Source organism: Euprymna scolopes, chromosome 16 (genome assembly GCF_053919585.1).
Source record: "Euprymna scolopes isolate OS-2025 chromosome 16, ASM5391958v1, whole genome shotgun sequence".
NCBI classification, from domain to species: Eukaryota; Metazoa; Mollusca; class Cephalopoda; order Sepiida; family Sepiolidae; genus Euprymna; species Euprymna scolopes.
The window spans coordinates 40,325,165-40,351,252 of NC_136497.1; the positions used below are offsets into that span (position 1 = coordinate 40,325,165).

The 26,088-nt window shown below is 31.1% G+C and overlaps 1 protein-coding gene across 4 annotated transcripts in view; it reads left to right on the forward strand.

The window, feature by feature from the left end:
• The first annotated feature begins 8,235 nt into the window (after positions 1–8,235).
• Positions 8,236–26,088, forward strand: part of LOC145295921 (uncharacterized) — a 299,082-nt gene continuing 281,229 nt past the window's right edge. For all 4 annotated transcript variants that reach the window (XM_080141733.1, XM_080141734.1, XM_080141735.1 and 1 more), the window contains exons 1-2: positions 8,236–8,473; positions 8,998–9,038. In XM_080141733.1, coding sequence (XP_079997859.1) covers positions 8,405–8,473; positions 8,998–9,038 — 110 coding nt within the window. In that variant the 5' untranslated portion in view covers positions 8,236–8,404. The remainder of the gene's footprint in view (positions 8,474–8,997; positions 9,039–26,088) is intronic.

The following is a 26,088-nucleotide window of genomic DNA, read 5'->3' on the forward strand; positions in this document are numbered from 1 at the left end:
CGTAACAGCATAAACGTTAGGTTTTACCCCGTTCTTTTCCTCCTTTGCGGTACGGGTTCCAGCCTGCCTTCCTACTACCACTATTTTTTTTTGCTCAAAATACACATCCAAACACCCGGGCAACGCCGGGCTGAAATGCTAGTATATATATATATATATATATATATATATATATATATATATATATATATATATATAATTTTATTATTATAGATTGGAGGATTAATATGATAAATGTATATGTATAGTCAGAAGAAGTGTATATCTTGAGAGAAATGGAAAACAATGCTCATTTCAACTGAACAAATAAAATGAAAATGGTGTGGATTTTAAAAATAAGTTCATCTTTTAGCAATTAACATTCAAGTGACATAATATTAATTTCCAACACAACAGCTTATAAAAACTTGTGATATCAAAAGAACTTAGCAAGTAAGTAATCAGAATCCTGACATGGACACAAAACTAAAAGTTATATATGAAGTAAAGAAAGATTCAATTTCAAATGAAAGGAGCCTTCGAAAGCAACCAGTATAGATCTTTCTATGCATGTAAATTGATACCAGCTCAAATAATGTGCCTTTATGTTTTCTTCCACACAATATGTTTTCAACATTTAATTCTAAGCTTACACAAACAGACGAGACGCACACACGCACACATTTTAATATGAATGCACTCACAAATTACACTTCATGTGGACTCACATTAATCCTAATGACTGAATTTTCTATTAGAAAAAAATGTGTTATTGTAGAAAGATATACATATGAAGCTTGAGTTATACTTTTAAAGACCCTCATTATTATTATTATTAGTAGTAGTAGTATTAGTATTTGTAGTAGTAGTAGTAGTAATAGTAGTAGTAGTAGTAGTAGTAGTAGTAGTGTATTTATTTGTTTGTGAATATCAAAGGACATTTCAAAGAATCCTTAATGTTTGAATATTTAACGACTATTGTAAAAAATATCTATGCATAAGTGTTGTAAGGAAAACATGTATACAGGATGCTTGAAAAATCGATGATATAATATGGAGATTATGTTCTGCATATGTAAAAAGTCTATTTGTGTTGGTGTTGCGTGCATATCATTCCATTACTAGTTTGTAATCCACTTCGTCTTTTATATGTTTTTCTTTTTTTGCCTTTGATTATATTTATCTACCTGTATGTTGTCTGTTGTATTCTGTTATCGAGTTCTCCATGTTGGCTATCGAAGAAACCCTTTCCAATCATGATGATCAAATCTTTCATCTGAATCCCACAGCGCTCATATTTGTTTTGGTGTAATTTTTTTCATCATTTTATTGTCATATGCGGCAACACCAGACCCATGCTTATTTTACTTGTAATCATATCAAAGATATAGTGTTCATCTATCCCATATCTAGAAACAAGAGTACACTATCACACACACTGTGCATATTATGTTTTTAAAACAAAGAATGTTGATCAGTATTTGTTTCAATAGCCTATAACTTGGAAAGCAAGTATATACATAAATGCTAAAAGTTATCTTAGAATTAACGGCACATTTAGTGACAGTTTTAATGTTTAAGTAGAAACCCATCAGAATTCTGAACTGAGTTTGTTGATATGTCTTGGAAGCAATGTCCAGAGAGTTCCCTATGGGTTGTCTGGAAAAGACATGTTAATGTATGCTAATGATTTAGTACATGTTTGTTAAACAAAGGATGACCTACTTGCTACTTGTTAATTTAAAGATTTAAAGGAATGCTATGAAAGTAAAGGTCTGAAAAATGAATCCTCCTGATACCAAAGGTATGATCAATGGTTGTAGCGTTGGAAAGCTCCCAAAAGAAGAAAGTTCCTTTTCTTAGTTTGGGGAAAGAGAGTTCAGTGCAATTCTATTTTTGTAGTACCGGCAAGTATTGGATACACAAAAAGTGTGGTAGAATTACTGGTACATTGAGAGAGATAACCAATTTGCATGCAAGAAGTGTAAGACAATGAACCATGCAAAAAAAACTCTAAGCAAAATTCATCTCAAAGCAGCAAAACAAGCTAACCTGCCAGGACACAGATTTGCGCATCTTGAAAGCAGATGTGGCATACAAATTGAGCAATTTCCACTAAGTTGACTTCCTCTGGAGGTTGAAGAGTATTCCTATGAACAATCACATGTTTTCTCAAACCAGCAGTAGATTTGAAAACTTTGCTCCATATTAAACAGATCGTTTGGTTCGGACTAATAGGGGCAAAGTTGACCTGAACAGGAGTTTTGTGCGGCTTAAGGTGATTGACGTAGCCAACTTTTAACAAAAGCACTCGTTCACAAGTGTCGCATTTCCAGCTCAGTGTGTCATGGTTAAGACCATTAATCAAACCTTTGCGAAGCTCTCGCTTCAGATTTCTGTGGGCCTGCTTTCTTTTCTCTAGAGCATCACAACTTTCATGTACAAGCTTTCGCCACTTTGGCCTTTGCAGAGTAAGTTCTTCCCATGTGTCGATGTCGATTTGTAAGACTATCACATTATTCTTTGTAGAGTCCCTGAACCTCTTCCTAGGCTTGTGTTGAGGGTGCTTGCCATTTTCCAGCTCCCCGTCAAAAATTTGTTTTGGCAGCCTACAATCTTTTATTCAAACCAGGTGGCTTACCCAACGCATGTGAAATCTGATTACAAGGGTCTCAACACTAGAGCAACATGCTCTCACAAGGACTTCAGTATCGGGTATTTGTGCTTGCTACTTGATGTTTAAGATACGTCTCAAGCATTTTTGGTGAAATCATTCAAGCCATTTAATGTGCCTATGATGCAATGTCCATGTCTCTGATGAATACAGCAGTGTGGTTAGCACACAGGTCTTGTAAACGCAGATCTTAGTCCTGTCTGTGATGCCACAATCAGATCACACTCTCTTCTCCAACTTTCCAAAAGCTACAGATACCTTCTGAATTTGTCTGCGGATTTCAGTGTCGAGAAAGCCATCCCTCGACAGAGAACTACCAAGGTAGACAAATGAATCAACTACTCCTAGTCTAGTACCACAGACTATGATGTATATATATATATATATATATATATATATATATATATATATATATATATATATACACACACATATATATATATATACACATTTATACACATATAAATATACATTAATACATACATATACACACACACATATAGAGACCTTACCATAATTATATTTAATATTATTATTTTATTATTATAGTTATTACTAGGGCTATATCAAGAGAATATTCTTATCATTGTTTTGATTCTCGGGTATACATCCAACACAGTTAATCAATTGAGAACCACATTACTCTATCAAAAACATATGATATATACCGAGAGTCAAAATAATGAAAAGAATATTCTCTTATAGCTCTACTTATTACTATTATTATTACTACTACTCCTTACTTTTTATTAATAATACTAACAGGGCACCCGGCATTGCCCAGTTGTAAAATATGCTTAAATATGATATTTTGATTAATGCAGATTTTGTATTTATTATTATATTATATTGTACTTAATATATAGGAATGATTTAAAAAGTTAAAAAAATAAAAAAAATTAACCACCGAGAATTGAAACCAAAACGTTTAGCTTATTTATTTTTCCTTCTGCCATTAATGACTAAGCTATGAGGTTTGCTGCAAGGCTAAAAATTAAAGCATGAACCCACATGAAACTTTATATTTGGGTTTTAGCCCGGGAAAATCAATACAAAAGTGTGAAAATTAAAAAAATGAAATGAAATTTGCCAGATGAAGGTTGAACGTTGGTATTACGAATATGCATTCATAACGTAGTAGCTATTATTATTAATAGCTACTACGTTATGAATGCATATTCGTAATGCCAACGTTCAACCTTCATCTGGCAAATTTCATTTCATTTTTTTAATTTTCACACTTTTGTATTGATTTTCCCGAGCTAAAACCCAAATATAAAGTTTCATGTGGGTTCAAATACCTGATATATGAAGTTTCATGTCTGTAGACCAAAAACTCTAGGAAGTGTTTGGTAGGCAAAATTTTTTAAACAAAAATATATACATATACATAAATATATATGGAAAGAGTTTTCTATTTACTATAAACTTTTTATGCAAATATTACACAAGTATAAATAATGTAGAATATCTGCATTAATATAATTACACATAATAGTAAACTAAAGATGATCATCCCATAAGAAAACAGAAAAAAACTAATAGGGAATTAATTAAAATGAATGTTTAAAAGAATATGCAAATTAGCTAGATCTTTTGCTAGTGAATGCAATTTGTGGGAGCCTTTTCTAGTCTCACACAAAAACACGCGTTCACATCTCAAGCCATATTTCTTGTCATATACATACGCACACACAAATATACGCGCACATGTACACACAAGTAGATAGATTAACGTTTGCGTACATACACTCACATTCACGTGTATATACACACACACACGCTAACGTACACACATGTACTCACATACACGCACACGTACGCACACAAGGACAATGTCACTTCCCCTTTCAAAGGAAATCCACACATGCGCAAAAGACCACCAGAAACAATTATAAAAGCAAGAGCAATAAGCAGCATCTTTCTTTTCGGACCAGCTCTCAAGCTGAGAGGTTCGGCTAACCAGCCGCCTCCCTTTTGGGAGGCGCGCACTCACGCGCATCACGTCCCCTACTACTATGTATGGGGCACAAGCTAAGAGGCAGTATGTACACTTTATACGTTTTCTATCTCCATGGCCTGGATTGACTCTTTCTTTCTCTCTCTATGACAACAGACTTTCCTTCTCACCAGTAAACAGCGAGAGACGAACGCGGACATGAACACGTGTTGTACCCTTTTCTTTCATGTGTTTCTTCATGAAATAAATTCTAGTTCGTTTAATTCAAGTAAACGTGTTGTTCGTTCCTTCCTCAAAGCAATTAATTTTTCCTTTCCCAATTCAAATCATTTTTCATATTTTGTACGACTGGTGGATGTATAATATATCCACCAGTCCGCTACAAATTCCACGGCCCATATATAAGAAAGTCGTATTTTCTTTCTAAATACCAATAAAAAAAAGGGTTTTTAATATGAATATCAATACACACAAAAAAAAAATTATGGGCGTATAGAATAGTTTAGTATTGTTATTATAACTATAATTATACTGGTATTTTTTATTATGACAATTACTATAATTATTACTACCACTATATTGTTGTACTTTATTTTTCTGTCAAGTTATTTTATAATTGGCCTCACGACAAGATAGAAAAAAAAAGCTAACATTTGCTTCCATAAGCCTAGACTTCCTTTGGAATATCCTTTTAACTTATGCAATTCTGCATTATTTTCAACTTTTATACAAGCATAACTTCTCTCACATTAAGCTTTGTATTTTTCTATATTTGTATTTGTCATTATTATGACAAAGGGCCATGACTAAAGCCCCCCTCTAAAAGTACCATAAATATCTAATAATTCCAAAGATAACTATCTCCAATCTGTAGTGGAATGGGGACATTAATGGATGGTCACATTCAATGCTGGCAAGACTAAACTGGTTTCCTTCAATAATTACAAGAAACCTTCTCTGCCACCAATAGCAATGGCCAGTGACTCCCTGTCTGACAGTACGTCTTTCAAACTGCTTGGCCTAACGTTCACAGGAAACATGAGCTGGAACAATTATATTGAAAACAGTGCCAGGGCCGCTGCGAAAAAGGTAGGCTCTCTCTATCGTGCTAGAAAACTACTGACACCTGAAAGTATCCTGTACCTCTATAAGGCCACCATTCGCCCATGTATGGAGTATTGTTGTCACATTTGGACTGGTGCATCTGCTGCTAGTCTCTCGCTCCTAGACAAGGTTCAAAAGAGAGTCGTCAATCTTATAGGCCCTGAACTGGCATCTAGGCTTCAGCCTCTGTCCCATCGACGAAACGTAGCATCCCTCTGCCTGTTCTACAAGTATTTTAATGGTGAATGCTCTGACGAACTGCAGATACTTTTGCCCCCACGACGTAGACACCCTCGACAAACTCGACAGGCAGCTAAATCCCACCCCCACACAGTAGAGATCCCTAGATGTAAAAGATCTTTCTACTCCAGTAGTTTCTTCCCCAGAACCGCTAGACTCTGGAATTTCATTTCAGGTCCCTGCTTCCCTAACTGTACTGACATGCAGAAGTTCAAGTGTAACGTGAACCGACATCTTGCTGCCCAAATCCCAACATAGTGCCCCAGCAGTTGCTGCCCCTGATAGTAGCCCCCTACACCAAAGTGGGAATGTGCCTTTTTGGGGTGAAAATGTAATAAAAAAAAAAAAATTTTTTAAATCTCTCCACCCTCTAATATATTCAACCTATACAAGATCCTCTTATATGCCTTTTGCTAGAAGTAGCATCCTTATCTTGTTACCTAACACCTCCCCTCCTTTTTTGATAAAGAGCATTAGGCTTTGAAATGCCTGACAAATGTTCCAACTGATTCACTGAATGATTTATCCTTGAATTACAGCAGCGAGTTCAGTCGACATTTTGCCTGTAAATCTTAAAATATTTTCAAGTTTCTGCCAACTCCTAAAAGCCTTCTCTATGCATTCTATTCTAACTGATCCATTGAACAATTACTTTTAAATTTCATAATACAGCATTGAGGTCAGTCGACATTAATCTGTGTTTTGGAATATTTTTAGGCTTCTGCTGACTCCTAAAAGCGCCATTTAACGCATTCTATTCAAACTGATTCACTGAAGAATTTAATTTGGAATTTCATAAGACAGTAGCGAGTTCAGTCGACATTTGCCTGTAAATTAAAAAATATTTTCAAGTTTCTGCTGACTCCTGAAGGTGTCGTTTACGTATTCTATTCCAACAGATCCAATGAAGGATTGACTTTTAAATGATAGAATTTTATAATACAGTGACGAGCTCAGTCGACATTTTCCTATAAATGTTGAAATATTTTCAAGTTTCTGCCACTTTCTAAAAGCATCGTTTACGTGTTCTATCCCAACCGATTCACTGAAGGATTTACTGTTAAATTTCATAATACAGCGGCGGTCAGTGGACACTTTCCTGTAAACTTTAAGGACTTTAAGGTATTTTCAAATTTCTGCCGATTTCTAAAAACTCTATTCACGCATTCTATTCCAACGAATCTAAGGAAAGATTTACTTCTGAATTTCATAAGGGACCTCATGATCACTATCTATGTTATTTTATTATTATTATTATTATTATTATTATTATTATTATTATTATTATTATTATTACTAATTCTTACTTTTATTAATAATATCAGTATTGTTATTATGATTATTGCTATAATTTCATTGTTATACTTTTATAGTTGTACTTTATTTTCCTGTCAGTATATTCGTTTGTATTTTTCTATGCTTTTACTTTAACCAACATATTTTTCTGCCTTTATTAGAATATATTCCACCTGTACCAAACCTGTCTATGTATCTCATTACCATACAACATTATCTAAATACTAATCAGCATCCCTTTTCACCTTTCACCTCTTGCATACAAATTCTATTTTTTATTACAATTTACCTTATTTTTTATGTTGATCCTCTGTGTTTTTATTCTTTCACACATTTTTTTTTATCCTTTATTTTACTTGTATAGATCGGCACATGTAACTCGCATTGAACACAATGATTATCTAATAATCCCCTAGAAACCCCTATCTCCCCCTCCAATGTATACATCCTATACAAGATCCCCTTATATGCCTTTTGCTGGACATTGCATCTTTATCTTGTTACCTAGCACCCCCTTCCTCTCCTGATGAAAAGCATTAGGCTTCGAAATGCCTGGCATGAAGAGTATTCATAACACCTACACGCTATATTGTATTCCCTTGTTTCAAATTGATTAATAAATCTGTATACAACAGTACATACTTTTCTGTCAATATTGTGCATACATGCGTGTGTGTATATATATATATATATATATATATATATATATATATATATATATATATATACATACATATATATATATATATATATATATATATATATATATATATATATACATACATATATATATATATATATATATATATATATATATATATATATATATATATATATATATATATACATATACACACACATATCTATACATTATATTTTTATATTTGTTAACAGAAGTGTAGGTACGTTTGAGGTGAGGTTTAAACAAGAGCGCCATGCTTCGAGGCGTGGATGGGAACGAGACAACCAATCAGCAGCGAACAGAGAGTCACGTGACCTCGTCGGCTTCCCCCATCGGAGACGGATTTTGTACTGTAGTTTGCTGGGATGTGGGTCAGACCCAGGTAAAAGAAATGGTCAAATTCAGGCATTTAATGCTTATAATTTGACCATCGTATGGCTATAGGAAGAAAGATTACAAAGGAAGGATAATGGAATTAAAACTTCATAGTCCAGTAGGGGCTGAGGCTGCCGTCTATACGTGGCCTCTTACCTCAACGGTGAGTTGTACAAAAATCTGAAACCAAAAATATTCTCATTAACAAAAAATGAAGATCTATATTTTTAACCCTAACCCTGGTTCTATGATCCATTTTGTATATATATATATATATATATATATATATATATATATATAATATATTATTTAACAAATTTATTTTGATTTTACCCGTCAGATTTTTTCTTTAAAATTCTGCGTCTCTTTCATTTTTAAATTTTCGATTTGACTTTTTTATTATTATTAGTTAATAAAACACAACTGAAGAAGAATCGAATCTTTTTCGTCTTTTATTCTGAAAATCAGATTTTTTTTTTTTTTTTTTTTTTGCCTTTTCTGTATTTCTTTTTAGTCTTTATTTTATACGTGTCTTCAATCTAAGATTGAATAATAATAGACATAACATGCGGCAGCGGCACGCACTTTTTTCTTTCACTTTTTCTTTGTCATTAAGTGTAATTTTTTTTTCTTTTCTGTCTGGGGCAGTATTTTATTTTTATATTTGTTTTTTTGTTTTTTATTTAGGATGGCAGAGACGGGGCTGCTGAAATTACGGATACCATTAGGTGAGTTGTGTGTGTGTGTGTGTGTATATGTATATATATATATATATATATATATATATATATATTTTATTTACTTCATGTCATGGTTGAAATCACTTCCGTCTCTTCCCCTCCCACTTTATTTTTTGGGAAAATATTTGTACACGTAAGAAAAATGCTATAGATCAGCTTAATTGTTTTTTATTTTTTTGTTTGTTGTTTTGATATATCTAAGAAAATCTGATTAAACAAAAAAACAAATACATGTTCACTGAAGAGAGTATTTCTATAATACTCCTTTTAATATGGAAAAACACACACACACACCCACAAAAAAAAAAAACAAACAAACAAAAAAAACACTCGTGTCCATTTCCTGTGTTTGGTTTCCTGGAATTTAATAATTTCTCTTTATTTAGTCTTTTCGACATTTAAAGATAGAGTTATGATATATATTTTTAAACTTGTATATCTTTTATCAAATTAAAAATAGTATAGATCGAAGTGTTCCCCGATTTTATAACCAATTTGTGGAAAGACAAAAAGTAATGAACGCCATCCTAGTATTATTATATGTCGATTTCATTTTAAAATTCATTATTTTCTTCTTAACGTTACTACGTATTGTTTTATCTTAACCTTTGTTAGATAATCTTGCAATGAAACCCTTATTTACATAATGTTAAAAGTAAACGTTTAGAAATATATATCTTTAAAAAATATTTGTCGATCAATCGTGTTTAACACGAGTAAATTTTCAATTAAGCCAAATTGTATATTTTTGTCGAATTACATTTTAATATAAGTTTGGCGCTTATGCACTTTTTTTTTTTTTTACAGTGTTTTTATTTTATTTTTTTTTTTTTTTTAAATGGTATTTTCAAGTTTTACGATATCTTTTATTAAATTGTTAGGTGAAAGTACAGAATGATTACAAAACACTCTTCCCCCATGATAAGAATGACTTTCTAGATAACGTTATTTTGGTTCGGTAACTAGTGCAAGTACCCCAACTTTTATTTAATTTTATTTATCCATTGGTTTACGATCTTTTTTTTTAAACACGCTCTTCTCCCTTTTAAGGTGCTAACTTTTCAAGGCCACTCGAGGATGAGTTAAATGTGTCCGTCCTCGAGTGGCATCGTGGCCTTGATAAGTGGTGACTCCGAAGTAAAAAGAAAAAAGGGGAAAGCGCACTACACCACCGTAATAATTGATAACGATTATGGTGATTAGTGGAATCTGGTTATTTAAGAAAGCTGCTCAACAATTTATTTACATTGAACTTGAAAACGACCACGTTGTAATCGGTTGAGAAGCTGTTCCGCGTTACTGTGTTCCATAAACATGCAGTTCTAAGTGCTTGTGGATAGACAAGTCTTCATCAAAGGGTTAGTATCTGTTTTGTCTTTCATCAAATGAAGAGAAATTCTTGACTTGGAGACAATTTTTATTTTTGTCCTTGTCCTATCCATGGTATTTCTTTTGGAGAAACTGGATATCTTCCACATTAAAACCGACCATGTGTCCAACTTTGCCCTCGTGGGGAGACAAAGTAAATAGAGTTCATGTGTTACTAAATCAAAGAACAAATATTACCCCCCCACACACACACACACGCACCTTTTATCCGGCTTTCGAAACCGTGAAAATGTACTTTCTGTCCCGTCTCAGGAACCCACCTTCCCAAGAATTACCTCCTTTTTAGGAAAGTATTGTCCATTTACTTATCTCCTCGCAAATGCAAAGTAAGACTAGAGATCGATTTTTAAAGGAAATGTAGTTCCTCAAAACAGCAGGCACTACTTAGGAGCCAAACTGAGAGAATTGTCTGTTACCCGACTGACTCTCCCTCATTCATAGTGAAGTGGAAGTGGTGCTGGTGCTTACTGACTCTACAGCTAATTTGGATTTTCTCCACTTGACCTTAAATAGTGACAATATTAACTCCTTTTCTGTTTTTTGTCTAGACCCCGCCCTCTCGGGTCTATTGATTCTATTATTGTATTACTGATTTTTTTTTTTTTTTTTTTATAATAATAATAAAAAAAATCAGTAACCAGTTGCGTATACAATATTTAAAAGAAAAAAAAAAAAAAAGGCAATTTTTAAACCCGTTAGAACCTTATTTTTGCTTAACTGAAATTAGATGAAATGGAATTGTAATTCATTTCGGGCTTATGTAGAGAAGTTACCGTGCTATTTTATTTTTTTGCAAGTTAAATTCAAGTTTTACGATATCTTATTAAATTGTTAGGTGAAAGTACAGACTAGTTACAAAACACCCTCCCCCATGTTAAGAATGAGTTTCTAAATGTTATTTCAGCACGGTTCTCTGCATAAGTACCTTAATTTCTCTCGAGCCTAATTAGATTTCTAATGGCATATCGCCATTCCTATAAAATATAGAGATTTTAACATTTATTTAGAAAGTCAGCATGTAAAAAAAAAAACTCTTGGTAGGGTTCACTTACTTCGCATATAAGTGAACCCTGCATAGGTATTTTTTTTTATTCACTGCTCCAAATGCGTTCCAATAAACACTGTTCAGAGTTCAATTTTACAATTTAAACAGTTTTCTTGTAATTACGAAAAAACAAATCTTAAAATATGTAAAATTACACATTTTGTGTTGCGGTCGGGTGTACCATCTTTTTATGATATTCGATTGTTTTAAAAAATCGTGAAATCTGTTTTAAAAAAATGTCTACAATATGATCAACTAGCATGCTGCTTTTCTTTTATTTTATGCTAATATTTTTAGTCTCCCAACATGGCATTCCTTCATTATTTTGATCATTCGAATTACTAGGTTCAGTTGTACCTAATATCTTAATTTTGTTTAAAGTAGAAATGTTTTAATTTTATTTTAAAACCTGATTACTTTGTCCTTTTTTTCGTTTCTAATTATTTGCTACTGAATTGCTATTAGTTAAAAAAAAAAAAATAATAAAAAGTGTAAAGCGCGCACACAGACATTGACCTCATTTTCTACTGGACGTGACAATTCTTGTCTAACGAGTTTTTTTTTTTTTTTTTTTTACTCTAACTTGATTCTAGTTAAAGTAATTAATTCTAGAACCGCTGTCTTCATTAGACGAATTTCCCCAGTCGAGTTTGCTTTTCTCAAATAAAAAGGCAAATTGCTACTGAAATTTAGGAAATAAAATGTGGCGTTTTTAGAAGCTCTCTATTTACCCCCCCCCCCTACACGCACGGGGTCAGGTTTGAATGGAAGGAGGGTGAAACAGTACCCCCCAGAATCAGGATGGAAACATGGTTCCGTCGGCACTCCCTCACAAATATGGGCGCCTCGCCTCGGATACCTCCCCTCATGCACAAAAAAATACTTGAATCTCTTGAGAACCGAACAGATACCACACCTTAATCTTATATAATTTACATGTTTCTAAAATTAGTTTACAGCATGGATAAACATTCGTAAACAATGGTTGCAAATGTAGTCATTTCATTTACCATATTAGAATATTGACGAGTTGTTTTTGAACTGTATTACAAAGTTTTTTCAATTTAAAAAATATCTCCTTTTTTATAATCATGTATTAACAAAATCCAATTTGATTGGATCGAACGATCCTGTTTCAATGTGTTGATTCCAATCAAAACAGATCAATGAATAATTATGGCGATCATTCTGCTAATTCCTCTTGAAAGGACGCAAAAATAGCAATGTTAGGAAAGCTTTAAACAATCTGGAAATTTTTTTTTAAACATATCAGAATTTCGATTTTTTTATTTACGTTTACCAAATTATTTTGTTATTGAAGAAAATAAAATTAGAAAATCAGCATAGCCTGGCTCTACTACTTTTTAAATATTTTTTAAAATAAATTAATTTGCAAAGAATTCGTTATCACAATAAAAAAGTAGAATATTTTTGAAATTAAATTGTGATGCGTTTCAAGTTAAACAGCTTTCTTTTTTTTTTTTTCTAGTAAACTTATTTCTATATAACATCACTTATTTTGGAAAATAGATCTGTTATATTTGTTTAAAAATTAAAATGACCACTTTCATTTCAGTAACGGTGAAAAATAAATTAATAGATTTGACATGATAAATATGATTTCTCATGCATTATCTCATTTGGGAGTTTTATTGCTTGAGAAGCTCTCATTGGCGAGAAAGTAGAATGTGCTACAGACACACGTTATTTTTCTTTCTTTTTAGATCTGGATTCTCTACAGTAAAAACAGACTATAGACAAATAAAAATGGAAAAGTCTCGTGGTTAAACTGACTTTTTCTTTAAATTTATCTAAAAACAAAATGTAATATAAATTGCAGAATAACAAAACCAGAAGAATAATTACTTAATGCTACCAATCCGACCTTTTTATTTTTAGTAAAAAACGATACACTCAATAGTTATATATATATATATATATATATATATATATATATATATATATATGGTTTGGGATAAACAGTGTCTAATTTAGAAGAAAAAATAAAAAAGGGAAGTGCGTATATTTTTAGTATTTCTGACTATATGCCGTATATTGTTTTGCTTAATAGTTGCTATTGGAAAGGAGATAAAACATGAGTTATTACTGACGACAAACCTGATTACGTTAAAATGGAAGAACTATCGTGCAATCAGATTGCATTAATTTATTTCTTTTGAGGCTGAAAGTGTGCAAACTCTCCATTATGACAGCATATTGAAGAAAAACAAGCGGAACGCTCTCCATGTCGTTATATTGCATAAGACCCTTTCTCTTGCTTTGTCAAGGGGGAATGTGCAAGTCTGATCTTTACAGGAAGATGATGTGAGATAATGGGAAACCATAATTATTATTAGGGATTATTGTGTAATAAATTCAATATTTTACACAAAATAAATTAATCATGAATTTGAAAATGAAAAATAATCCCTTGATTGAACCAACCAGTATTTTTTAAAGTTGCATTTATTTTTAAAAGATCAAATTTAGACTAAATCAACAGATTAAGACGGATTATTTCTTTGTCCCCCCCCCCCATCTGATACAAAGTTGTTTTTATTGTCATTGCTATCACTACTACTACGTGCATGACGACGATTGCTTGTCCAAATGCGATTCCTCGTTTTTTTTTTTTTTTTGTGGGTTTTTTTTTTTTTTGTCTATTTTTTTTTGGGGGGGGGGGTCATCTTCCCACAATAGAAAAGGATGAAGAAACTGCTGAACTGCTGGTTGAAACCTTTAATTCTTACCCTAACCCGACCATCACTAAATTTCCATGTGTTTTAACAAATACATGAGTATGACCGAATTAAATGATTTGTGACTACAAAAACAAAATAAAATGAGATTGTTTTGAAGAAAGGAATAAATTTGAATCTACAGGAATTTTTTTTTTTAATTATCAATGTTTTTTGAGGGATTTAAATTAAGATTCTCGAAAAAGTTATTCGTTTTGAATCTTTTGAGTTAAACAAAATCTGTATCGTTCATATTTTTTCTCAAAATAAAATGATTTTTTTAGTTTTGAGAGCAAATTCTGAGTTGATCCTGAAATCCACAGTACGACAAGAATTCTATAAATATTCATCGCAACGACGACTGCTACCATTCGAGGGGAACATTCTTCTTCCTGTAAATAAAATTACCCCCCCCCCCACTTCTTGGTCCAGATATCCCCTTCCACACAAACTGAGTTTATAGTAGTGCACTGCATGCGCTTCATTCAGACAAAACGATAACGCGATTCAAGATCTTAATATGGCCCCTAGAAACCAATAATAAAAAATATTTTTTTTGTGTGTCATGAATTGAATATTATTTGTGTCTGATCAACTATCGCCCCATTTCGCCTCGCACTCAGCAGTAAGCGAGCACCTTGTCTTTAATGCTACTCTCACTCACTCTCTTTAATAGACAGTGACCGTGTCGTGTCTGAACACCCCACCCAAACACACACTGTCGCTATCTAAATTCTGTTGCTTTTTTTCTCTTTTTTTTTTTTTTTATCTGTTAGTAGTTATGGTAGTACAGCAAGCATTTAAGTGTCTTAGTCGTTTCGACATTTCTTCACTGTCCTGAACCTATCAGTGTGTGTGTGTGTGTGTGTGTGTATGTACAGCCTTTTATTGGATATTTCTTGGTGTTAATAATGCGAATTAATGATATCAATTCTCATTGAAGATTAATTATCTTCCCCCTTTTCTAGAAAAGATGAAAATAGTTGAAGTGGAACAATTGTATTATTTGAGAACGTTTAACTTTCTAATACTGTTAATCTCTACCGGTAATAAAGAGGGACCACCCAATATCCCCACCCCCAAATTGATCAGATGAAGATAAATTCAATTTACTATTCTCCTTATGTGTTTTAATAAAATAAGGACATGTGCACCCATTGATATATTGCTAATTATAACTAGATTGCTTATTCAGCCTTGTCATATTATATTTTCCTTTTGTTAATCTCAATATTAAAAATGCAATACATCCTTTACCTCTTAATGGTTGACTAATACTACATTGGACAGGGTACATTTTATTGAATAAGTTAAAAAAAAAAACCAAAAAAAAAAAGAAAGTAATTTGTCAACTGTTGACGTTTCCATCCACTGTTCTTCTGTAAGAATCTGCAGGTGTTAGTGGAAGTATTTTGTCCACCACGAAAGACGCTTCTTATGGCGATTAATCGCCATATATATTTTATAAATTACTAACTAGCTCTACCTACGTATTGAGCACTTTTGAAGTAAATACTTAGTTTACGCATAAATATATACTTTCGTATATTAATTTTATGTGAGTAAATGAAGTAGTTATATATATATATATATATATATATATATATATATATATATGGTACTCATGCACTTATTGATCCGTGCTGAAATATTTAGAAAGCCATTCTTAACATGGGGACGGGAGGGTGTTGTGTACCTATTTCATACGTTCATCTAACAATTTAATAAAAACAGGTATCGTAAAACTAATTAAACTTGAAAATACCATTAAAAAATAGCGCGGATCAATAAGTGCACTAGCACCATATCTATCTATCTATCTATCTAATGTTTGTGTTTTATTTACAGAAAGTTTATAATAATAATAATAATAATAATAATACGCTCTTATTTTCGGATTTTTCCTTATAATAGAGCACTCTGCCGGAATCCTTTTTTCCAAAGAATATAACTAATATATATATATATAACACAAATTGTGTCCATGTTTTTCTGGAATAGACACTCTATTCGTGCCCTTGTTTTCTGCCATAAATTTTTTTTTTTTTTTTTTTCTCTGAATAGAATTATCTTTTGCCACCAATGACATGAAGGATTTTTTTCTCATTGTGTGGCTAAATACTCGAGATATTTTTTCTTCTGTGGAGGGAGTTAGTTGAAGTAGGCAATGAAAAGCAATTTTCTTTGTTCTCTTTGTAAGAATATTTCGTTTTTAATCCATGCATTTTCTCAAATGTTTTCTAGAATGCTTCAAAATTTATTTGTCTGGTGAATGGTTACACATGCAATCCTCTCTTGATCATAGATCACATCATGCTAAAAACCGAATTGTACTTATGTAAAGCATTCACCATTTTTATAAAGTTCCATTAATGTATTGAGTACTATTAAAATAAATACTCTGCTCTAATGTTTTAATATATTGTCAATTTTTTGTTTCCTTCTTGACAGACGTAACATCTCTCCCAGTGGTTTATATATTAGTTTAGAGATGATTAACTGGAATCTATAAAATCAGAACTGTTTGAGAAATCAGAAAAATTTGAGCTTACTTTCAGATTCCAAAAAACGATTTCTTAAAAAAGAATGTTAAATTTAATTTTACATTGCTGATACTAAAGTTAAAATGATGAATATTAAGCTAGCAGTGAAATTAAAAGCTATACATAGCATAAAACGATATGAATTTATTTTACTTGTATAAACAAAACAAAACAACCAAAAATGTTGGCTCTTGCCTGATCTTATCCTCGGTATTGACGGACTTGACAAGAGGTGGCTAAACTTAGTTTTTTAATGAATTAGTGGACTTGAAAATTTTCACATTTCTACTTCAGACACAATTTAGCGTCAATTCTGCTTTGATTTTGGGTCTCCTGTCTGTTTAGTAGTGTTTACTGGTCATAGAAACAAGTTATGAATATATAACAAGTGGATAAAAGGTAATAAAATCAAAGAATTCTTTGTTATTGAAACTGGTTTTTGCAGTTGTTCCTTCCACTGAAAAGACACAAATATGCAGAAATTTGCTTGCCAACATAAAACTGTAAATGCATATTTAAATTTATTTGAAAGAAATTTAAATTGTTTTACTAAGATTTTTTTTACTTATTTTTGTTTCATATTTAAACTTATATTTATTATCATGTAAATATAGAAGTTAAGTAGATTCTTTTACTATATAAAAACTTATTATAGCTGAAAGTCTTCAACAAATACCCCTAAACAAAACAGATTTCACTTTTTTTTCTTTTTTTTCTTTTTTTTTTTTTTTCTTTTTTTTTTTTAAGTCCATTACATGTGAACCCCCTGAAAAACTTGTCAGAAAGAAAAATATCAATTCTTTTAGAATTTAGTTTCACATGTAAATTTAACATAAAATGAGTCCCACATTTTTTTTAGCTATTTTAGTGTTTTAAGCAATAGGTATCACTGTTTTCTTGTGTAAAATCTCCAAATTTTTATGCAAAACCAGCAACGTCATTATTTTGTGCAAATTTGACAGATTGTCAAAGGTGTCAAAAATGCATAATGTCTTTTTATTATTTTGATATTTACACAAATATATTTTATTAAAAAATACAAATTTAATATTTTAAAATATTTATGTATTTGTCCTCTGGGCTGGTTATTTTTTTCTTGGACAATAAATGTGTATTAAAACTGTAAATGTATTAATAAGTTTTACTTTATAGCTAACGTGAATAACTTATCTGGTATGGGATCCCACATTAGAGCCTAAATTACCATACAAAATCTAAGGCACTATGTGTCAAATCCTATTTCTACAATATTTTTAGATTGATGTTTTAAATATTTTATAGATGGCAATATTCATTTTTAATTATATTAAAATATTTTTTTTAAATTGTAAAACCATACTCTAAATCCACTTTAAAACTGATCGCTTGGAATTTTATCAAATTTAAAAATTATCTTTGAGAATGTTTTTTTCTTTGCAATTCAACTGATTATATTATTGAGTAATGTTATTTATTTACAAAACAAAAATATTGAATTCCTTTCTATTTACGAATTCAAGGTAACTAAAAAATGACATGTTTATACATAAAAAAATAAATATTTGAAGTTTTCCTCTTCAGCTTTATCACATGTTGAAATTTCGCTCAATTCTAATATTTTGTTCAGAAATGAAATATGGGGGTTGGGATGATGCTTGATAAAAAATATTTTCATATATATATTTTGTAAAAATGATATTTTGAATATAAATTAATTCAAAAGTGAATAAACAGAAAATTTCATGAAAATCTGACTATTAGTTGATTTTTGCTATAATTATTAAACATGGGTATATTTTTTAAAAATTTTACATGAAAACGTTGTTTTAAGGCGTACATAATGTAAACACGATTTTAATTTTGTATTTTCATTATTTTTATAAAAACTGAAAAAATATTTTTCAATTCATTTATTTTAGGCTTCTTGTAAATGGTATGAAAGTTAAAGTTAAATCATGTTACCTATAGAAGGAGTGAAATGTGTTGTGCAATTTTTAGGTACCTCTAGACAGTTAATAAAATTTATTAGAGTTTTTGTTCATTTTTGTGGGGAGGAGAAGGGTACCAACTTTTTTTAAGCGATTGTGTGGTTGTATCACCATTCCAGATGGACTTGGAGATAATGGTAAGAAACAAATTTATATAAAAACTGATCCCAAGTCTAAATTCTAAATTTTTCTCCCCATTCTTATTTAAAACAATAAAAAAAAAATTTCATATAAGAAAAAAAAAAGCCCTTACTCAAAATTTGTTATATATATTGATTTTAATTGGGGTAGGGTTAGAAATGATTTAAAGTGAAGTCTGGAGATTGATCCACTACTTTTCAATGAATCTCAGAATTTGTCCTAAATTTTAATAACTGTGTTGATGGAAGAGTGTGAATATGTACCAGTGACTAAGTTCTCAGACTTCCTCTAAATCAAAAAAAAAAAAAAAATATTGAGCAAAACTAAATATTAAAATTTAATAAATCTAGCAAAATTAAAATTGACTCCTAACAATATAAACTAATAACTGGGAGAAATCAATGATATCGAACTAATTTTTATTTATTTATTTTTTTTTTTTTTTGTTAGTGATTGAACACTGTGAAAGAAAATTAACTTTACTTACTATTCATATAATATGTGTATAGTTAACACTTAACTTGAATGTTATTCTCACAGTATTTCATCTGTGTATAACTTGCAATCTTAAAGTGCATCTTGTCAAGTTTTGGAATCTGTATAACAAATTTATTTGACAGTAAATAACAAAGTGCCAGCAAGCCATGTAAAAAGGCAGATGTGAAGATATTTGCCCAAGGTTGCTTTAAACCTTGATAGGGTGGTTATTAATGTTACAACTGCTTCTGGTTGGTTGTAACATTGACAGAGAATGCTGCCTTTCTTCTATTAAGCCAAAAATGATGGTAGATTTAAATTCCCGCAAATAATGTATGCTAGAATCAATCTCTTCATATCCTCTGCTGGTTAAGTGAGGATATATTTAGTGTTTAGAACTGCTATTTGTAGATAAGCATAAAGAGATATTTTTTTGTCAATAAGGATTTGTTGCTTGGATAGGATACTCAAGAATTTGTTATACCAGAGATATAAGGGATGAAAAGTGCCTACTGTTAGGTTTAGAAAGGATCTCTGGACCATGGTGAGAACCTGTCTGGCTTTTTGTTATTTAAAAGAAAATATAACGATTGAATGCATCATTGCCTGAACATTTTGTTTTCTATTTCGAGAATTATGATGAATGATAAAACGATTGTCATGCATCTGATTTGATTCTCAAGGAGGATACTGATATAACTTCAGTAATTCAGAAAGTAATTTTCTGGAACTTTTGATCTACATCAAAATGTTTTGCGTTTATTTTCTTTGTGTTATAGCATTGTATTAAATTGCTTGTTTTAACCATATCCATGTGTTAGTCTTCTGTCAATTATCCTTTCAAATGTGTTCTTACCTACAAAGGTCCTTTTAAAATCTTGAAATGCTTGTCAAGCGTGAAATTATATGCCAAGCCAGACGAGTTTGGGCAAAATTATAAATCCTAATTTGTGCCCAGTAATATCTGCAATCACATTGGGGAAGACATTAAAATAAACAAGAATTTCGTTAAGAGTTAGGGGGAAACCTAAACTTTGTGGCCCAGGGATTCATTAAAACAAATATTCTTCTGTTTTGTTGTTTGTGGTCTGGGTAATACCAGATAACCCTGCTAGTATTAAAGTGAAAGAACTAGTCCTGTTTTTATAAAGTTTGTGATATCTCTAATCAAATGATTAATAATTAAAAAATTCAAAATATTGCATCTGTTTAAAGATTCTTTGCCTTTTATATTTTTTTTTATTAAAGTAATTTTTTGAATGCCATTTTTTTCACTGCTTTATTGGTTTTAAGTTCTCATTTAAAAATATTGATTACATTAGATCTGCCTGATATGCACGGATTTTGATATTGATCACTGTATGTGTTGAAGATATTGTCGGTTTGATTCCAGATTATCTCAATAAGTGTGAAATATTGGACAATGTCATTTTTCCAATGCAAATAAAATCTCTTCCTGGTTCATAAATTTAGTTCAATAAATTTTTAACCCTAATATAAATTTTCAAATGTACTGACCATAATTTAAAATATTTTATGCTATATTTTAGAGGCAGGAGCATCAAAGTTTTTGTCTGAAGCTGTAAAAATGATTGCCCATTCTAAATGTGGCTTTAAATTTTTGAGTCATAAAAATTGACGATTGTCAATTAGTTGAGAAAAGTGTTCAGATATCACCCTTATATCAAACTAGTGCAGTTGCAAAATGAAAAATTTAACAAATTGACCTTTTTAAATAAGATGCAGATATTCAGATCAAAAGACATATGAAAAAGAATTAAAGCATTTCCTCCACATTACTAAGCAGATCAAAAATCTTAAACCATGCTCAGTCTGGTTCAAATCAATGAAGATAAATTTATGGTTACAATGAAAACGTCTAAGGACTTAGAATGCTCGGTTCATAGAGGAAGGCCAAGGAAAAAGTGTGAGGATAAGGATAGAGAGATAAAGATCTGGCCAGAGTTAGTTTTAAAATCCATTTCTATAAACCATCTAACGCATGCTAACATGTAAAACAAACCATGAACAGAGTTGAGGTGATTATTTCACCTAACACAGAAAGGTTCTTAATTTACTATTTTTGTGTTAAAGAACTTTAATTCTGTTTGATAGTTTTATTAGTGCTTAAATCCAGTGACCATTCAATGTACTTGTGCTGTAAGCTTTATTCACAGGTTCTTTTTTTTCTCCTGGATAAAGTATCATGAATGCATACGCAAAGATATTACTTGCTGTACCAACTAGTATGTACATAAAGGAAATAGGGGAAGTAAACATCCAAGGGTTTTATTATAATCAATTTTATCTTTAATCTTATTCTGTTGTGCATATTGCTAGATCTTGAAAGGAACAGACGCTTGGGCAATTGTCTTCGACCTGAGTTCTCTTAATCCTTTATTTGGTTTCTGCCTTCAAGTAGTAATCTTTCCTATATTGTATACTAGCAGGACCAATGTCATGGTATTGCCCGAGGAAATTGAGGAACCCTCATACTTCCATCTATAAACTTCCATATAAAATTTGTTAATTTTTAACTGTAAGCAGTCTTCTTTAAAATAATAAATTTATGAATCATAAATGCATGTAATATATCTATGGTTAATTTCTATTTTAATCATACAATATGCATGCCACAATGTTGATGATTAGTTGATGCTTTGTGCACTAGCTATTTCAATCCTATTCATGTCTAACTCTTTATTAAATGAAATTAATCAATTTCTCATTGCTTTGCTTCATCCTCCACCTTTTCTTTGCTACTGTTAGTATTTTTCTTTGCTACTGTTAGTATTTATCTTTGTAGAAATTTTCAAACCTGCATAATTGCTTTCAAGAAAACCAATATTTTAAATTATGCTTTCAAATTCAGTTTACACTTTTAAGTCCGTTTTCCCCATAAATCTATAAATAGATATGTGTGCATTTGTATATAAATATTTAACCAATAAACTATTAAACTACTAATCACATAACACTGAAAATAACAGGAAATAGTAATCATATATCAAGGATGATTTATAACAAGCAAAATCTTTGGATGGATAATGCATATAGAAATATTGGAAAGTTGAAATGCAAACTGTTCATTTCAACTTGCCGACATATATCTATTACCTGTGCACATTGCACAAATTCAAAGGAGCTTGAAATGATTTAATTTAAAATCTTATCTGTCGAAAGCTCAATAGTGAGGAATACAGCTGGAGCACTAAATGTTTTGGTTCTAGCTTATGACACCCAATTCATATTAATTTTTTTCGTTTTTTAACTTTTGAAATCATTACTATATATATTAGGTACAATATAATATTCAACAGAAATAGCTCTATAATGCTAAATACAAAATCTGCATGAATTAAAATATATTGAAGGTATTTTACAGCAAGGCCAGACACCCCCTACTAGTAATAATATCATTTTTAACCATAAAAAAAATTCAACATTGATAGATCTTGATAAATAATAATGGGTTGAGGTAAATATAATAATTAGGTGAATTTGTCAGCTTTATTTTTGGGCAACGACGTTTGCCTATAAGCCAGTGTTGATCAGTCTTTCATGAACTGATTTTCTATTTAAAATGATCACTTAATTTCCTTTTATTTTTTATCAGAAACCTGCTTTAATGTACTCATTACTTCAAAAAAAAAAAAAAAAAAGATTAAGCTATTTTTTTGCTTCATTTAAGAAATCATTTATTTAAAGTATATAAAAATTTAAGCTATGAAGGGGTCAAAGGAACAAATAAAAATTGCTAAAGGCTATTCTAAATTCAATCACTTAACTTTAATTGATTTCAATTTTTTGTTTTATATAATAAGATCTTAGAAAAATTATTTTATTGGTCCCCTGATTTATCGAAGAGGGACTTGTTTTTTCAGTGCCGTCCATGCGTCCTTTAGTCTGAACGATTGCCAGATAACCATCCATTAGTTTTTCCGGAAATTTTGCCAAAATGTGGAGCTCATTGTTCTTAATATAAATTCAGTATAGGTGACCCTAGCAAAATTCTGGTTCGCATCCTTCTGGGGCTTTTCGGGCTAAAAAAACATGTCTTTTTGTAGTTCTTTTTTCATATTGTTCAAAAACTTGATATGTATGTCTATATAGTGGTTTTCCATGGTGCTGAATTCAAATATACATGTCTTAAGGCGTGAAACTTCACCGTTTGTCCATTTTCACTGATATTCGGCATTCCCAGGAGCTCAAAAGGGGTCACAAATGCCCCAAAATTGCAAAAAATGACACTTTTTACCCCATCCGTTAGGTTTTTCTGAAACTTGGCGAAAATGTAAAGGTAACGCTGGCCCTTCACACTTCTCACATTCATCATTTCTTCACTATTTTTTTGTTGTCATCTCACATGTAGTACCAAAGGGGGACCATGAAATTCTATTAACACAAAAATTAATAGAATTTGCAAAGTCACTTTTTCCTTATTCAAACAATCTGATCTGAATGGTTAAATCAATGTCACTTGATTTTTCTGGTCATATTTTAAGCAGTAAGTAAACCAGAAAAGGATCTCCCCATCCCCTCCTCAAAATATGAAAAACATTTTGTTTTGTAATGAATGTTAGTGTATTGAAAGTTTTACTTACAGATAAAATTAGTGCATGACCCCTTGTCATTTTAAAGGTATTTGGAATGAACAGATGCAAGTAGTGTTAAATATAATTCTGTTAATTTTTATTCTGATAAGCGAGAATACCAGAAGCAAGTATTGTACAAATGTAAAAGATATTTTTATTATCCAATCAAAACGCATCTGAGAAAAATATACTTAGATGGAGCATCCTTTTATTCTTTTATATGTACAGTATCTAACAGAGAATTGCAAGATTGAAATAATGATTGTACTATAAATTGAGTGTGAAAGGACTAAATATTAAAATGAAAGAAAGCTTAATTTTTAGAGGAAAGTTTTTTTTTTTTTTTTTTTTTTTTTACATAGGCATCACCACATTATCAAGGCCAAGAGGCCACTCAAGGATAAGGGTTAAAGAGTGTACAGTAGAAATTGGACAATATAGTAATCATTAGTAATGAAAATTTGGTAAATTTGATAACTTATATGGAACGGCTCATCAAGAACTTATTTATGTTAGACTTGAACACAACCATATTGTAGTCAGCTGGAAAGCAGGAAAACGGAAGACAATTCCATAGGTGTGCGGTTTTAAGAAAGAACCTTTGCTCATGGAATCTACGTTTAGGTTTAGGCACAGATAAAGAGTGGGGGAAATTATTGATAGTGTTTACAGCTAGACGAGTGTTTCTTGTGAAAGTTTGGCGAGGGGGGACCATAGATTGAAGCTCAGTCGAACACTTTCCATGAAAATAACGATACATCAGAGACAAACTCGCAACATCTCTTCTGTGAGATAGAGGTTGCAAGGAGGAGAAAAGGACATCTCCTACGAGGCTACGAAGTCTATTTTGAACTCTATCAAGGCAGGACAAGTCCTTTCTAGCAGCTCCTGCCCAGATGTGGCAACAGTACTCCATCCTTGGACGTACCTGGCTCTTATATAGATAGAGAATAGAATCAGCATTTTGCCTGTCAGTGCATGCATTTCTATGGACTACTAGAAAACTTAGTTCCCAAATTTTTAATTTTATTCTACAATATGTAATTATTTTCCTTTTCTTTTTTTCTTTTTTTTCTTTGTACAAGATATTTGATTGTTTACATTAAAGGCAACAATATACCATTTTTGTGTATTAAAACTTAGGAATTTTTAAATTAAATATTTCACAATTTTTAAAATTTTAATTTACAAATTTTTAATCCTAATAAATATAGCTGGTAATTTGATTAATTTTGGAGCTTATATTTAAAATCTTCTTTTAATTATATCATATATCATTATATGGATTTTGTTACTTACAAAATCCATAGAAAAGATATTCCTTAACATGCGTCCTTTCAATCTGTCATTAACAATGAAAATGTTATTCCAAACTTGACAAAGCTTCATGAGAACAGATCTGAAAATAGATTGAATATTTATATTTTAATGGGTAAAGATAGAAGTGAACAAATTTAATCAATGAAACCTTGTCTTGATTGCATACCTTGTATTGCATCATTTTCATTTGCTAGGGAAGTAGTTCTATTTTCAAAGTAAACTGTAATCTAATAATGCAGACTTTCTTTTTACATATCTATACGTATAGTTATTTTATTTCTCTTTTATGAGGTTAGACACAAGGTCAAGTGCGAATTTGAAAGTTTTTCTATGCAACAAACTGGATTCAAAGTTGGCACACAAATTTTCAGTCGTTTTGTTAACCACTTTAATCCCCCATGTAAAGGGGATGTAATTCAGTGTATATTCTAGTGCATGCAATCAGCTGACTGAAGTTTTAGTATTATTTGTAATATAAATGCTACAAATTGTTTTTGGTCACCATGTAAGAGCAATACGCCTCCATGTTGTTTTTATTTTTGTCTTTCAATTTTTTTCAGCAGATTATTGAATAAACACTAGTCTACCAGATTATCGAAAAAAAAAAATGAAAAAGTTAATATTTAAATATTTGTAGGGGGTGCTCAGTTTCTAATGCAACATTCTAGTAAGTCTGTCACCTATTTTAGAACCAATCAACGTTTTAAAATCAAATTTTGCAAATTTATCCTTTTTTTTTTTCTTTTTAATTTTGCTTTGTAAGTATACCAAAGAGTTTTCGTGTGATTTAAAAATAGTAAATGTCTGACGAAATTTAAAGATT